The sequence below is a fragment of the Lytechinus variegatus genome, chromosome 1, assembly GCF_018143015.1.
Source record: "Lytechinus variegatus isolate NC3 chromosome 1, Lvar_3.0, whole genome shotgun sequence".
Lineage (NCBI taxonomy): Eukaryota > Metazoa > Echinodermata > Echinoidea > Temnopleuroida > Toxopneustidae > Lytechinus > Lytechinus variegatus.
In genome coordinates this window covers 25,522,962-25,538,564 of record NC_054740.1, presented here as the reverse complement: position 1 = coordinate 25,538,564, position 15,603 = coordinate 25,522,962, and the positions used below count along the sequence as shown (strand labels likewise).

The 15,603-nt window shown below is 34.6% G+C and overlaps 1 protein-coding gene across 2 annotated transcripts in view; it reads right to left on the bottom strand.

Moving 5' to 3' along the window:
* Positions 1 to 12,528: 12,528 nt before the first annotated feature.
* The window catches only part of LOC121410110, a 36,513-nt gene continuing 33,438 nt past the window's right edge, over positions 12,529 to 15,603 (bottom strand). For both annotated transcript variants that reach the window (XM_041601992.1, XM_041601999.1), the window contains exons 6-7: positions 14,007 to 14,165; positions 12,529 to 13,360 (exon numbers count right to left, since the gene is read on the bottom strand). In XM_041601992.1, the coding sequence (XP_041457926.1) occupies positions 12,696 to 13,360; positions 14,007 to 14,165 (824 nt within the window). In that variant the 3' untranslated portion in view covers positions 12,529 to 12,695. The remainder of the gene's footprint in view (positions 13,361 to 14,006; positions 14,166 to 15,603) is intronic.

Sequence of the window (15,603 nt, the reverse complement as noted above, 5' to 3'; positions counted from 1 at the left end):
TTCCCCCCCCCCCCCCCCCCCCGACAAAGCCATTTTTTCTGTATGAAAATTCCCATACTAAAAAATAATATAAAGCATAGGAAAGGGCACTTTAGGATACTTTGAACAGAGGCAGACAGCCAGTTCCCAATTGTTATTTCTCTTACTCTATATTCACTGAAATTGTTTAAGTGCCCTTTTTACATATTTTTTCAACGTAATCAAGTAAATGGGGGAAGGTTGAAAAAAGATTGTATCATTGATTAATCTAACAGAACCAGCCACTGTGCCAATCGTGACAAAAACAGCAACACCTCCTTAAATGTATTATTGACTAGTAGAATAATCTGACACATTCAATTTTTAATTCATAATGAATTACACTAGTTTATACATTTTAATGTTTTAACATCACATAAGCATAAACAAAGCCATAACACTATCTTGTTTAAATTCTCTCTGAGAATGTGATCTAAATCTCAATTTCTATTTTATTTCTTTTTTAGCTATTGTTTTCATTGTATTCAAATAAAATTTGTCAGGGACATTGATTCAATAAGCGCATGACATTGATCGATTCAAAACAATGAAAAGTGGGAAAATGACACGCTTTTGAATAGTTACTGAAAAAATTATGTGTTGGATTTATACATGAAATCACATTTTTGATCAATTTGTGGTCCACTATGCAAGTACCAGCTGTTGCAGTTCAGAACTGCTTGCCAAAACAAAGCAAATTTTGGTCTCAAAATATGCCAAGATTTGAAAGTAAAAAGTAATAAAGCATTCATGTTTCCCATGTGCATTTTGAAAAATATGCAGTTAAAAGAAGTCTGAATGCGTAGCCTACAATGACCCGTTTATGAAAGGCCGAATTGGAAGAGAAAGTCTTATATATATGTGCTAGTCTTGTATGAAGACCCCCTTGTTGATAATAGTTTCAATTAGGGTCTGCCCCCTGGCTGGCTTGGGTTCAAGAAGATTTGATAACACCGAAGTAATAAATGTCTACATAACATGGAAATAACTTGTTCAAAGCTATAAACCACAACATGCGTCCATTCAACAATCCCACTCCTTGGCCCTGTAATACAAATTCTAGTGATTGATCATAAGGCTGATGTTATTATTGATCATACACATTAATCAATACAATCAATTGTAGAAATCAATCCCATGATCAATCGCTAAGCTTCATGTTACTGGTCCCTGATGTAAGTTTCTCCATTAAGACAAGGCCGTGTATTTTCAGCCCTGGACCCCGTAACATGAAGCTTTGCAATTGATCATAAGGCTGATATCTATGATTGATCATACACCGTAATCAATGCAATCAATCGTAGATATCCGTCCTATGATCGATTGCTAAGCTTCATGGTACATGGCCCTGAATTCACTCCTCCCACTGGAAAATGACAAATATATGGTCCTTCAAGGGTAAGTTCACCCAGACAAAAAGTTTGTTGTAAAAATAGAAATAAAAAAAATAATACAAAAAATATTGCTGAAGGTTTTTATAAAAATCCATCAAGGAATTTTTAAAAAATTAATAGAATATTAATTATTTAATTTGTGACGCCATATGCAAGCAATTTCCCTTCGTAACATATGGTTAAACAATTCAATGAAATGTCAGTTTCTCAAAAAATTGAAAATGGTTTTGACTATACCTTCCGTATATCAATAGACAAATAATTTCACACCCGTTCCTAAAAAGGAAAAAGATAAGTCATCTCAAGCCATTAACAAATTGAATTGAAACTTATGCATCTTCTATTAAATAACATATGGAGCAGCTGATCGTATATGATGCCACAAATCCAAAACTTATAATTCTGATAACTTTCTTCATCTTAAATGGATTTTCTTCAAAACCATCACCAATTGTTATTATTTTTTCCAATATTTTTAAAACAAACTCTTCTTCAGGGTGAACTTCCCTTTAATTAATGTTGATTCACTCTAAAATGAAAACTCAAACACTTTAATGTAAAAATTAAAGTCTACACTACAATTTATTGATATTCTTTTTAATGAATTTGAAGGCATCACTGATTTTCTCTGATATAAAATATCACTTATGATAAAAAACTACTACGACATATTTACATTTGATGTCATACATCAAGCACAGAAAACAGATACAGGGAATCGGAATATCGGAATAAAATATCGGTATTAAAGATGCATCACAATTAATAGGATATTCACACATTTGGAAATACAGTTATAAAGGGTTTTTTAGATAGCTATTTCATATTTGTCTAAATAGTGTAGTACTTTGCAGTAGTAGTTAGTCAGGAGACTTTATATTCTTGGGTCCTGTCTTACAAAGAGTTATGATTGATCAGATCAACTATTGAAAGCCAGAACGCCAACATTTGAAGTGCCTGTTTATTCAAGATGTTTTCTAGATGAAGATGTACTGTATACTCCTACATTAATTGTTATACTGAAAATCACTGGGCTCCTCTTTCTTTACAACTGACATTGTGCTAATTTCCTGAAGAAAAAATTACGCTACTGATGGATTGCCATATAATTGAGGTTGATCGGATCAATCGTATCTTTGTAAGACGGTGACCCTGATATCCCATGGGTACTCAAGCCTGAAATTAACATGAATTACATAAAAAGTTAATTGAACAAATCTAAGTTTTACTGAATCTTACAATTTTGCATTTAAGAAGCCGCTGAAAGGACCACAATTTTTCTCTTGTATTTCAATTAATACAGTTGTTCTAATAGTTTTCTATAGATAGATTCCCCTGAAGCAGGGCACATCGCTACCGTGAATCGACACCATAAAAAATATATTCCTGAAACAGGTTTTCAATCCTACAATATTCTATTGCTTTACGAGTATAAAAATGTGCCTTAAAATGTACTACACAATAGATTTGCAATAATTTGTTCTGGTGAAATACTAATGTCTAGGTTAATAACTGGATAAGTGTTAAGAACTTGGTTCTGTAATAGAATTTGCTTTTTCAGCCAGTTAAAATCAATAATGCACACATTCAAAATATTGGTATGACTTTAATCTCATTATTACACTCTATGCAAAAAAAGATAGAGGTTCAGAATTGATAAGATGCTGAATCAGATCCAAATGCTAAAGTTCAAGGCTAAACCTGGCTTAAAGTTTAAGGTATTTATTTAAGGTATCTTATTATGTTTGGCCATCCAGCTGACCAATCACAACTTCTCATTCATCTAATGGCCATCCAGCTGACCAATCGCAACTTCTCATTCATCTACTGGTCATCCAGCTGACCAATCACAACTTCTCATTCATCTAATGGCCATCCAGCTGACCAATCATTACTTCTCATTCATCTACTGGCTGACCAACTGACTAATCCATTGGACATCGATTCCATTCAGCTTGAAATATACATATATGTTTTGTTCAAGATTTATCATAATGAACACAATATAGGCATACTGTCAACAACAGTTCTTATCAGAGCTACCAGAGACTTGTGGAAAATCTAGTCCTTTTCAGGAATATCAAATGGAGATACAATGTAAACTCTTCTATTAACATACGTACTGTAACAGTATCTTAATATATACAAAGTTAAAAGATGAAATTAGAAAGATAAAATTAGAAAGGAAAAATTGAATTGAAAGATATGTAATCAGTCCACACTGTCTAATATCAAGCTTAAGGGTAATCCATGGGGTAACAGAGGGTTGCTTTTACGACAACTGCTCCTCCACAAATTTCTCTGTATAAAAGTGAGGGATATGGTTATAATCAGGTTTTTTTTTTTTAATTCTGAATCATCTAAGACTAGGATTAATGTTGACAAAGGTTTGAAGCTCAAGTTTTTATTTGGCTCAAAGTGTGCATTTTCAGTAGGAGCAATTGTCGCAGGAGCAATTGTCATGAAACAATAATAACAAGTTTCACATCTAAATCCTGGAATAAAAAAAAAAAGCTAAACACTGAACATAAAAGAGACTGAATACTGTCAATCACTGACATTCATCTTCCAACACCCTGGCTATATTAAACTCACTCATGATGCTAGCAAAATAAAGCAAATACATACTTTAAATACCACTCAGTACTCTCAAAATACAAATATGACTAAATTCCCGATTCACTTTATCTCCTCTAAACAAAAGCCAAAAGAATTGTTACATAGATGGCACACATTAACATTGTATTGCAGCAAAAAAAAGTCCAACAAAAATTGTCAAGACTCGTAGTTACATGGAATGGACATCAGCTCAAGAATGCACTCTTGTACAAAAAACAAACAGACAATCAAGCAGAGTTTGTCCAATAAAACTCCATATAATCATATTCAACTCTGTACATTAAAAAAACTAAATAATAGATGATTGTTAAAGAGAAATTCCAGTAGTTGCAGTAAACACTGATTTCATGAGAAAGTCTGTAAAACAAGGCTTAATTGTCAGTATATCATCGAGGATCTAGATCTGGTACAGTTACATTAACTGAACTTTGTGAAATCTTGAAATCTACGCTGAAAAATGTTCACACCGAAGATCCCCAACACAGATACGGGCACATGGGACAATGTATTAGGGCGTCGGGCCCGACGCTCTACCCGAATCCTGTGCTTATTTGCTGATTTCTCAGGAATTACACAATTTCTTCAAGAATCCTTTGGCACATGCGCTTTATTTATAGAAACAGACACTTTGGTAGTCATTTCATTGGATTCTGTACGAACTCATTTTGATATCGTTACCAAAACTAGCATTTACCTTTAAACTAATATTATGGCTGGCACATGCATACAGCTTGGCAATTTTCTGACCCTCTGGAGGTTTCCTCCGAGTCTAGATGTAGACAAAACCTTCAACGTTTTACAAGACAGATGAAGTTTGATAGTGGAGGGAACAAATAGCTACCCCCCCCCCCCTATTAGATTCAATCATTCAAACCCTTTATGCATGGAGTGAAAGCTACGAGTCATTGGAATGAAACAGACATGTATCTTAAAGCCTAAATAGGTTTTTATCTAAAGAAAAAAGTAAAAAGAGCATTTGATTTCCCCTCATTATTACACAGCATACCTGTAATATAAGTACCAGTATTGAGGAACAACTCTAGTACTACAAACAAGGCCTGAGAATGAGATTTCAATATAATTTTTTTTTACGAGGCCGTTAATTAAACATGGGTGTAATACCTCCTTCGTATTTTTCTTTCTCTTTTTCAGCATTTCTCGAAGTTAAAAGGACATTTTTTTGGTTGTAAAAAATAGGGGGGGCCGGCTTGCCCCCCTCCCCCTGGATCCGCGCCTGAATAGCACTTGATAGTATTGCGTCACACATGTTTTAGCACACATATCACTTCACTGACCTTTCAAATTCTTACAAGCCTCTTTACACTTCAAGATTATTTCATTTCATGAAATATTGAGCTTTTAAGCTGGTTAAATGTATCGATTAATAATTTGTAAGGGTGATAAAATCTACTATCAAAATAGACCACACAGTTATCTATAATTATGTGCAAAATATTTGCTTAAATCTACAATTAAAAAAACTCCCCTGACATGTGAACCACCAATGAAATGTACGTCACATCACAATCAGCTTACTGAAATATTTGAATATAATAATTATCAATTATATGTAAAAAATAAAAATAATTAAATAAAAAACATTTATAGTTTTCTTACACCGAAAAATATCATTCAACAACACCTTTATTGGTCCAATGAGGGATTCTCTTGTTGATATCATGAAATGCTCTTCCAAGTAGTATATTGGGGTTTTTCACCAATTAATGGGTACAAATACTGGGCTTTAAGCACACATCAAACATGGTACATCTACTATGACAAAGTACTTTTAGAATGCCTGAAAAAATATTTCTATTATTGCATCAAATACATAGAGTTGACTCGCTAAAATGTTCAAGGTAATTTGTCTCATTTCACAGAAAAGTTTGGCAAGAGTCAATGATAATAATGAATAATATGCAAACAAACATGCTAACCTGGCAATAAATGGATAACTAGTACAATGTAGATCCGAATAGAAATGAATGAAGGCTTGATGTAAAAAGAATAAAACTGTTAATCAATGAATGAGTATTATGTCAGCAAGTCTAGCATTTCATGCAAGAGGTAAAATTAACAAATAAAATAAATGAATTAATTACTAAATACATGAATTAACAAGAGTGTCGCTAGGGCAAGCACATAATACGCCCACCTGTAACATGGAAAATGGAGTTCTTGGTCAAGCAAGAAAAGTGAAAGGTGGCGACTTGACCGAATAACAAAATCAATATCTGTGTTATTTCCTTTTGACCTTAAAAATCAATAGGCTTCCTGGGATCCACACTAGTATTTTAAAAAACAAATTATTGGTTAAGTTAAACTTAAGTTATCACGTTTACAAGGTCTTCAGAAGGGTAAGATGAAAACGTCACTGTCACCTTGACGTTTTGACCTGAAAATGAATAGGCTAAGGTCCATGCTAGTATCACACAAACCAAATTATAAGCCAAGGTTAAGTTAAACTAAAGTTATCGCGTTTACAAGAAAAAGTTAACGGACGGACAGGCGGACGGACGGACAGGCGGACAGACGAACACCCAGCGTGATGTTATAATACTTCCCAGTCTAGGACAGGCGTATACAAATAAATTAGCATTTGGCATCATGAAGCAGTATCTGATACAAAAGATACCACAGTACTGTGCATCATTTGCTCTATTCATGTAAATCTTTTCTACTGGTACAATTTGGCATATTTTTCATTTATACGTAATGGTGGTCATCTAACTGAATTCTCTTCAAAATCATTTTCAGTTCATTAAAATGTCATTTATGTTCAAGTCTAAACCTTTTCCTGTATGCGAGAATTGGCTAAGCCGTTTATCTTATACCGCATTCTCAGTTAGCCCCAGCATGCGATTTAGACCTGAGAGGGGAGTCTAACCCGCCCTTTTTCCCCAAGTGAACGGAAATTATCAGCCCCACGAGGCGAGTGTGACTCGCCTTTTCTGCCCCAGCAAAAAGGTAGGATCTGACCCACAAGCTGGGGGAGACACAGCAATTTTTTGCAGTGTGGACAGAAAGCCGAGTTTACCCCGGCAATTGATTGCAAACTTCCGGTGTATCTTGCACCCTTTATTTGAGTTTTGATTTTAGACGCACGCAATCCGTCAAGAGTACACTTGAGTTTATGCACAGTCCCATACCTTGCGAATTGTGTATTGTGAAACTGCTTCCCACAAGTTATGTGCATGCAAGTCATGGCACTGTACTACTGGTATATGATTAATTTTCAAGGCAAACGCGCGCCATAGTTTGTTTACATATTCATTGCTGAGAATTGTGGGTAATTGACAAACGAGGCGAGTCTGCTTCTCAAGCTGGGGCTAAATGTGAACGCGAGGGAGAAGACCCCATGAACCAAGGCTGACTCGCGAGGCCAGTCTGATCCACGAGCTTGAGTTAAGTGAGAACGCACTAATATATGAGCACTAGGTAATAACCCTACCGGTAATTATTAGGTACTACGCCTTTGACGTATTTTAAATGAACACGGACTTGTTTCAAACTTAACCTGAAGTATTCACTGCAGGTAACAATACCAAGAGAAAGTGTTTTTCTACAAACTAAACTGTTGCATTGTTATCATACATGAGATTTACATTATCTCCTAAATTCTACATGTAAATAGGTATAAATATCAAACCAACATTAAAAGTATCTACGTGTAAAGCTAAGAACCAAGTACACTGTTAAATCGCCAAAACAGATAAGTATAGATGGTGCATGTACAAGTGTTGCTTTGGGAAAAAATAACATGGCTGCATACAAGTACATTGTATTTTGCAAAGTACTGGGCAATTGCTCATATTCTATTAACATTACTTAGATACTTCTCATTTGTACATACATGTTGAAATATTTGGCTGACCATTTTATCAGAGGTACAGTAAGAATGACCAATACAAGGGAAAATAGCTGATATTGCAATACTTTTTTTTTTACAAAGAACCCGTAAAGCTGAAAATAAAAAACAAAAATAGCTAAAGAATCAGCTGAACAGCTTAACTAAAGGAATAGGCTAGCTTTACGAATAGCCAATTAAAAATATTCTTTCAACCAAGATGAGACATGTGTTTGAGTCAGGGTTTGGGCTCAATTACTTTCTTCAATTACAATTACTTTTTCTTCAAAAATTTCAATTACAATTACTCGAATAAATGTAATTAATTACGCAATTGTAATTGAGCCCAACCCCGGTTTGAGTACATGTATTAGAGGTTTAAAAAAAAAAACCTACATACAACCATTATTGAAAATGAAAAGCTACAAGTACAACGCAAACCACAATTTTATCATTTTGTGTCTTAGAACACATATAGCATATGTGAGGAAATAAAGATGGTATTTCCAGATATATACATAGACTACCTTTAGTTTTTTTAAAGGGGAAGTTCACCCTGACAAAAAGTTTATTGTAAAAATAGCAGAAAAAATAATGAAAAATATTAACGAAGGTTTGAGAAAAAATCATCAAATAATTAAAAAGTTATTAGAATTTCAATTATTTGATTTGTGACGTCATATGCGAGCAGCATTCCTACATAGCAAATGGTAAAAAATCAATAAAATGTCATTTTCTCAGAAAATTGAAAATGGTTTTTATTGTACCTTTTGTATATCAATAGACAAATCACTTCACATCCGATCATGAATAGAAAACAAAATTAAGTAATCAGCAACCGTATAAAATTTGAAATTCATGCATTTAATATTACATAACACATGGGGCAGCTGCTCGTTTATGACGTCACAAATCCAAAACTTTGAACTCTAATAACTTTCTTATTCTTTAACAGATTTTCCTCAAACCTTTACCAATATTTTTTACTATTTTTTCTGCTATTTTTACAACAAAGTTTTTTTCAGGGTGAACTTCCCCTTTAAGCACTAAGTGATTTAAAGCTTGTGTATAGTTTTGGTAAATCCACCAAAATGCACCTATCACTATTCCAATTCATTGCTAGCTAATATGAATGGATATGCCCTATAACAGTTATGATGTGGAGGATATAAAATGAAAATGTGTTTTACAGGATAGATTTTGCGATTTTACATGGAAATTTAACTTGATCGGGTCACCCGATCAAATTAAAATATCTGTGTGTTTTTGTCTTTCAATTAAATCCTATTCCAAATCATGGAATGGGCTGAAACTTTTAAGATATGTTCTTTGTCTGTAACTTTTGGATATCTAATCACTAAATTTATAAGATAAGTGCTTGAATGCCAATTTTTTAAATTCAAAACAAGCATCGCCGAGAGAGGGCGCTATATATCCAAGATTTAAATATTTGAAATTTTCTCAGAGAAGTGCAGTTGGAAAAATATCTAACGGTCTCTACGCTTCAGTAAGACTGTCATATTAGATGATATTCGATTATCAATCACATTATTGACCCTTTACCAAGCTATACACAGGCTTTAAGGACACAATTTCTTTTGCTGGGCTTCACTTATAACATATCACAGAAATATGTGAAAAGTGGGTCTCTACAGCTTAGATTTTCAATGTCAGCCTATACTTTTATCTGTTAAACCCAATTAATATTGGATTTTGTATGCTTTCAATTGGTGATCATTACTACCACCCAATCCCATGACAAGGGTGCTACATAAGCACTTGCCCGATTGCCAGGGGCAAGTAAAAGTTAGAGTCGGGCAAGTGTTTTGAAGTAAAGACCAAAACTACTTGCCCGAAATGGGTAAGCAAAATCCTAACATTCACAGTAAAATGACAACCAAAGGGTCGATATGACATTGACCCTAATTTTGGTCATGGCAGGCAAGATAAAATCACTTTGGAAAAAGAAATGCAATAACAAGGCAGATCATTTCATGTCAAAAGAGAGTAAAAGGTCAATGGTTTATAAAACTGAAATATATGTACATTCTCTTAAAGAGGTAAAACTATTTTCATGTTTTTTTTCGGGCAAGTATATTACAACTATTTAAAAATTGACGAGGCAAGTGCTTCTCAAAAGTTATATAGCACCCTGCCATGATATATCTATTACGACTGTTAAAACTGCTATACACTTATCTTCTGAAGTTTAAATCTCGCCATGGTGCAAAACATCAAGCTGATTGCTCCAAGTCTCGGCAACTGACTTCTCAAGCCTGAAGTTCCCTTCGACCTTGAAACAAGCTCACAAAAGCATTTCACATAAGAACGTACAGAGAGAACACATTTTTAGCCCCCATTGCTTTGAGGCACATTAAGCCTAGGTGACCCATTACTTTAAAAAAGAGAAAAACAAAGGAGTAATACTATGAAGAGTCGGTACTATACCTTTCTTGAGCAGACACAAAAAGTATTAAAGACTAGTAACTTTCACTAAGACTAGCTGGTTAAGCAAGACATACTGTATGCAACTCATATGAAAGCAATATCGCACTGGACAAAGCAATTAAAAAAGTCATTAAACATGAACATTTCCTCCCCATAAAAAGTAAACACACTATTACATCATATAGCTTGTCGATACAGAGATACAAACACATAAATAGAACAAGTGGAATGCCTCTGGCCGTCTCGCCTGCATCACGCGATTCAACATAGCAGCAGTGCTGACTTTGAAAACTACCATAACTCACACAAGATGTTCAGTGATACATGGTTATTTCCACGTTTTATGAATCAGATCCATAAACTTTCAAAGTTATGATGAGAATTCAACAGATACCCCCAATTCGGCCAAAGTTCATTGACCCTAAATGACCTTTGACCTTGGTCATGTGACGTAAAACTCACGCAGGATGTTCAGTGATACTTGATTAACCTTATGTCAAAGTTTCATGAACTAGGTCCATGTATTTTCTAAGTTATGATGACATTTCAAAAACTTAACCTCAGGTTAACATTTCAATGTTGATTCCTGCAACATGGTCTAAGTTCATTGACCCTAAATGACCTTTGACCTTGGTCATGCGATATGAAACTCTGATAGGATGTTCAGTAATACTTGATTAACCTTATGGCCAAGTTTCATGAACTAGGTCCATATACTTTCTAAGTTATGATGTCATTTCAAAAACTTAACCTCAGGTTAAGATTTGATGTTGACGCCGCCGCCGCCGTCGGAAAAGCGGAGCCTATAGTCTCTCTCTGCTATGCAGGCGAGACAAAAATTGAAAGACAAAAAAGGTGAATTCTCTTTGATATAAAGCAGGAAGTGATTAGGATATGATAGGGTGTATGATCACTATACTTTTTTTTCATTCTTAGAATGATATTAATTCAATTTAAGTTTATTCCATGAATATAATAATATTAATAATAATAATAATTGGATTTATATAGCGCTTTTTCCAGAGGATACAAAGCGCTGTTAATTGCATAAGACAAGTTAAGGTTTATGGTTATATAAGTGTGTGTTATATATGGTTATGGTTTATTATATATGATTATATATGGTTATATAAGTGTGTGTTATATACACTGCAGTACCCAAAATACAATAATACAGAGATAGATGAATTACATGTACATTATTAAAAATGGATGATGCATAAAACCCTATGCCAATTTCGGTTGCGATTGAGCAATCAACAGCCGTGATCTGAAGTTGAAAAGCCCGGGCTATAGGGTTAAATAAATTTGTATAGGAAGAGAATAACTGAGAATGAATCATACATCCCATGTTTCACCAGACAATGTTACAAGCTACTGAAAATCCTTCCATCTGATTGGCTGAGCGATAATGAGTCTAAGAAAAAATAACTGACAAAACTTTTTTATCAAATGCATCCATGGTGAGCACTTGGCATGCATGGCATGAAATCAGGTCTAATAAAATGCTTTAAATCATTTCCAAGAGTGACTGTTTTGCAATGCTGTTATTAATCATCATATCAGGGGTGTGAGTGGTCACAAATAAAAAGATCTGAGAACAGCTAAAGGAGTGGTGAAAAAGTCTGAACTAGAACGAGCTCCCTTTCTTTTTGTACAGAGGAAAGCAAAAAAAAAGCTGAAATTAAGCTGAAAATCAAAACAAACAAAAAACTGAACTCTCACACCCCTGTCATATATAATGTTTCTACATTAGAACAAGGCGAAAGCAATTTTGTGTCTCGCCCACTTAAGAAAATAACCAGAAACATCGTGATTTGCGAGGGCACGCAACAGAATTGTATCGAAACTTCATTGTGATATAACTGGGATGGAATAACACTTGTCATAAGAGCTTTGCTCGCATACTTTAATGTTGACCTCAAAATGACCTTTGAACTTACCATGTGACCTCCCACTGCAGAAAAAGACGCAGGTTGCCTAAGTACATCTACCATCCAAATTTTGTTGAAAAGTGACTCACGGTTGCGGAGTCAGTTGTCATAAGAGAGTCTTTCATGTAAACTTTAACGTTGACCTAAAAATGACCTTTGACCTTATCATATGACCTCCAACTGCAGCATAACATGCAGGTCCCCCAAGACCATCTACCATCCAAGTTTGGTTGAAAAGCGACTTACGGTTGTGGAGTTATGTGTCATTAAATTTGTGATGGACGGACAACATTTGGATCCCTAAGTCTCGCCTTCACCTCTGGTGGGCGAGACAAAAATGGCTTGAACACGTCCCCTATAATATGGTATTATAACAAATTCTATGGAGACTGCTATTTGAAGTTGATATCATTACAATAACCTTGATAATCTGCATCAAACAGTAGTCACCAAAGAATTCTTTGATATTTGACACACTAAATGCCTACAAGGTAAGCAATCCTCATGAATTGAACTTATTTTTTGTACGATTTCTTCAACAAAGTCAGGAACAGTTGAATGACATCCTATGAGCTCACTCAGTATCACATGTAACTTCAAACTATTCCCTGCTCTCCTCTCACTGTCAATGGTGATGATATCCTCCAAAAATGACAGTCCAATTTCATTATGGAGGCTAGCAACTCTAAGAAGCCTGCTCATCGCTCTACGAAAAGCTGCATCCTCAACATGGTTAAAAGTGACTCTGAGGGTCTGAAAATCCTGAGAATTATTCTCTATATGGGTTTTTAGATCTTGTAGAGTAAAAGTGCACCCCTCAACATCATTGACGGTGTCTGCTGTTTTAATCATCTCATGGTATTTTTGATGAAAGCCTTCATGATCCTGGGTGCCTACAGTGATACCATACCTTGTGGATGGCAGCAAGTCTGGAAGAATAGCCCCTGATGGTCCTACTGGAACAGCAGCATCTCCACAGGCACAATCCAGCTTTGCAAACAGGTCAGGCTCTGTTGACCTAATGGTTACAGATGATGGTCCGGGTACAAATTCAGGACTTAGTGGCGTGTGAGGCGGAGTCATCTCAATGCTTATCTCAGCTGATTAGAAAACAGCATAAGAGAAATGAGACCCAAAAAAAAATGATTTCATTCTTTTCACAAGTTCTATGAAATGTGCCATTTCAGGTGTTGAATATTTCTTCACACATGACACATGGAAAAAAAACACACAAGAAATTTCCATGGCAACAAGGCCAATCAACGAGGTATTCATGGTAATGGCTTTCAAACAAATATTATGGAAACCTCAAAATGACAATGTGGAGTAGATTCCCTGGGTGATAATCAGATCAGGGTTGTCATGCAGTCAAGCTATGCTCATAGTGGCAACCTCTGTAATCTTTTTAATTGATTTGTCACAGAAAATACAACTTTAATCATTGATTTTCTTGTAATTAGAGATGCTTTTTTTTCAAATATCTCTTAAAAGATATAAAAAACAAATATTTTATAACATACTGTTTATTTTATTATATAAAAATTTATATACATATCTATTTATTTTATTATATAAAAAACAAATATTTTATAACATACTGTTTATTGTATTTTCTTTGTGGATGTGGAAGTGGAAAAGGAAATGAAATGATATACGGTAATCAAATGAAATGAAATGAAATGGAAATGGAATGAAATAAAATGAAAATGAAATGAAACAGTCTTCAGTAACATTCCTGCACCTTACCTATCATCGGCTCATTTGATGGTGACGTAACAATATGATTCTTCTTGCATTTTCTGACACAAATTACTGCACAGATGATTGAAAATAAGACTGCAAACAATAGTATTAGTATCGGCCAGAGGATAGCATGTATATGTCCGGGTGACAATGAAGAGTCATCTGAATAAAAACAATAAATAAAGTACATTTTATTTACAATATGTACATGTACTTCTGTAAATGTACACTACTAAACACACACGGGTCGTGTGGTCAAGTTGTTTAGGACATTGGACTCACAATCGCAAGGTTGTGAGTTCGAATCCCCACTCTGCCATTGTCTCCACTTTGATAAAAAAAAAGGCCCAAGAGTAATACCTGTCGTCCATAAGGTCAGCCATTATGACTGATTAACCTAGACGTAAAATGTTTCCTAGGTAGCTGGTTTTATACCAGCTTGGCGTTGACCAGCAAACAAAAAATTAATGCTGAACGAGTTTCAAACATAGATGGGTTCAAGATTGAAGTTATGCCTTTTCCTTGGCTATTTATACATTACACATTCTTTCAATAAAGTGTCTAAAAACTGCACGAGTGAACCGTGGTATATGATTTATCCATTTGATCTTGGCCGTACTTGTTATTATGCCTAGATGCTGTTAAATCTGCCAGATCGAATATTTACTTTTATTGTTTCATTATCAGAATTCACTTTTGTCTGGTCTGATATCAACCGGATAAAGGCTATTGTTATCAATTCATAACTGCAAAATATTATTAAAGCAGACACGACACAGTAGCAACCTGACACCCTTAATTACCCAAATCTGGCCAGGTTGCTAACCCCTTATGCAACATTCTAAGCAGTGTACCGGTAGTCTTTTAATTTAGACCCATTGGAATGATAACACACTGATTCACTAATCAAAACATTAAAGGACAAATCCACCCCAACAAAAACTTGATTTGAATAAAAAGAGAAAAAAATCCGAGGATAACAATGAAAATTTCATCAAAATCGGATGTAAAATAAGAAAGTTATGGTATTTTGAATCGCTTCATTTCACAAAACAGTTTAATATATACACATCTCGGTCGGTATGCAAATGAAGAACTGATGACATCGCTCACTCACTATTTCTTTTGTATTTTATTATATGAAATATGAAATACTTTTATTTTCTCGTCATTGTCATGTGAAATGAAGTTTCATTCCTACCTGGACACGTGGAATTCCATTATTTTAACATTCTGTGCTTCAGGCAAGGAGGTCCTAATTGTCAAAGTCGTAAAAATTGAAATATTGTATAATTCAAACAATAAAAAACAACAGAAATAGTGAGTGAGTGACTCATCGACTCTCTCATTTGGATGTAACTGGCTCGTTCATATAACTATTTTGTTGAAAATAAGTGAAACTTTGAAATGTCATAACTTTCTTATTTCACATCCAATTTTGATGAAATTTTCAGCATTGTGCTTGACTGATTTTTCTCTATTGATTCAAATCACCATTTTTCTGAGGTGGACTTGACCTTTAATAATGCAATACATGTACCATAACTATTTGTTTACCAAGTAGGTTAACGGGTACATTTTCCCTTAACCCTATCTAGGC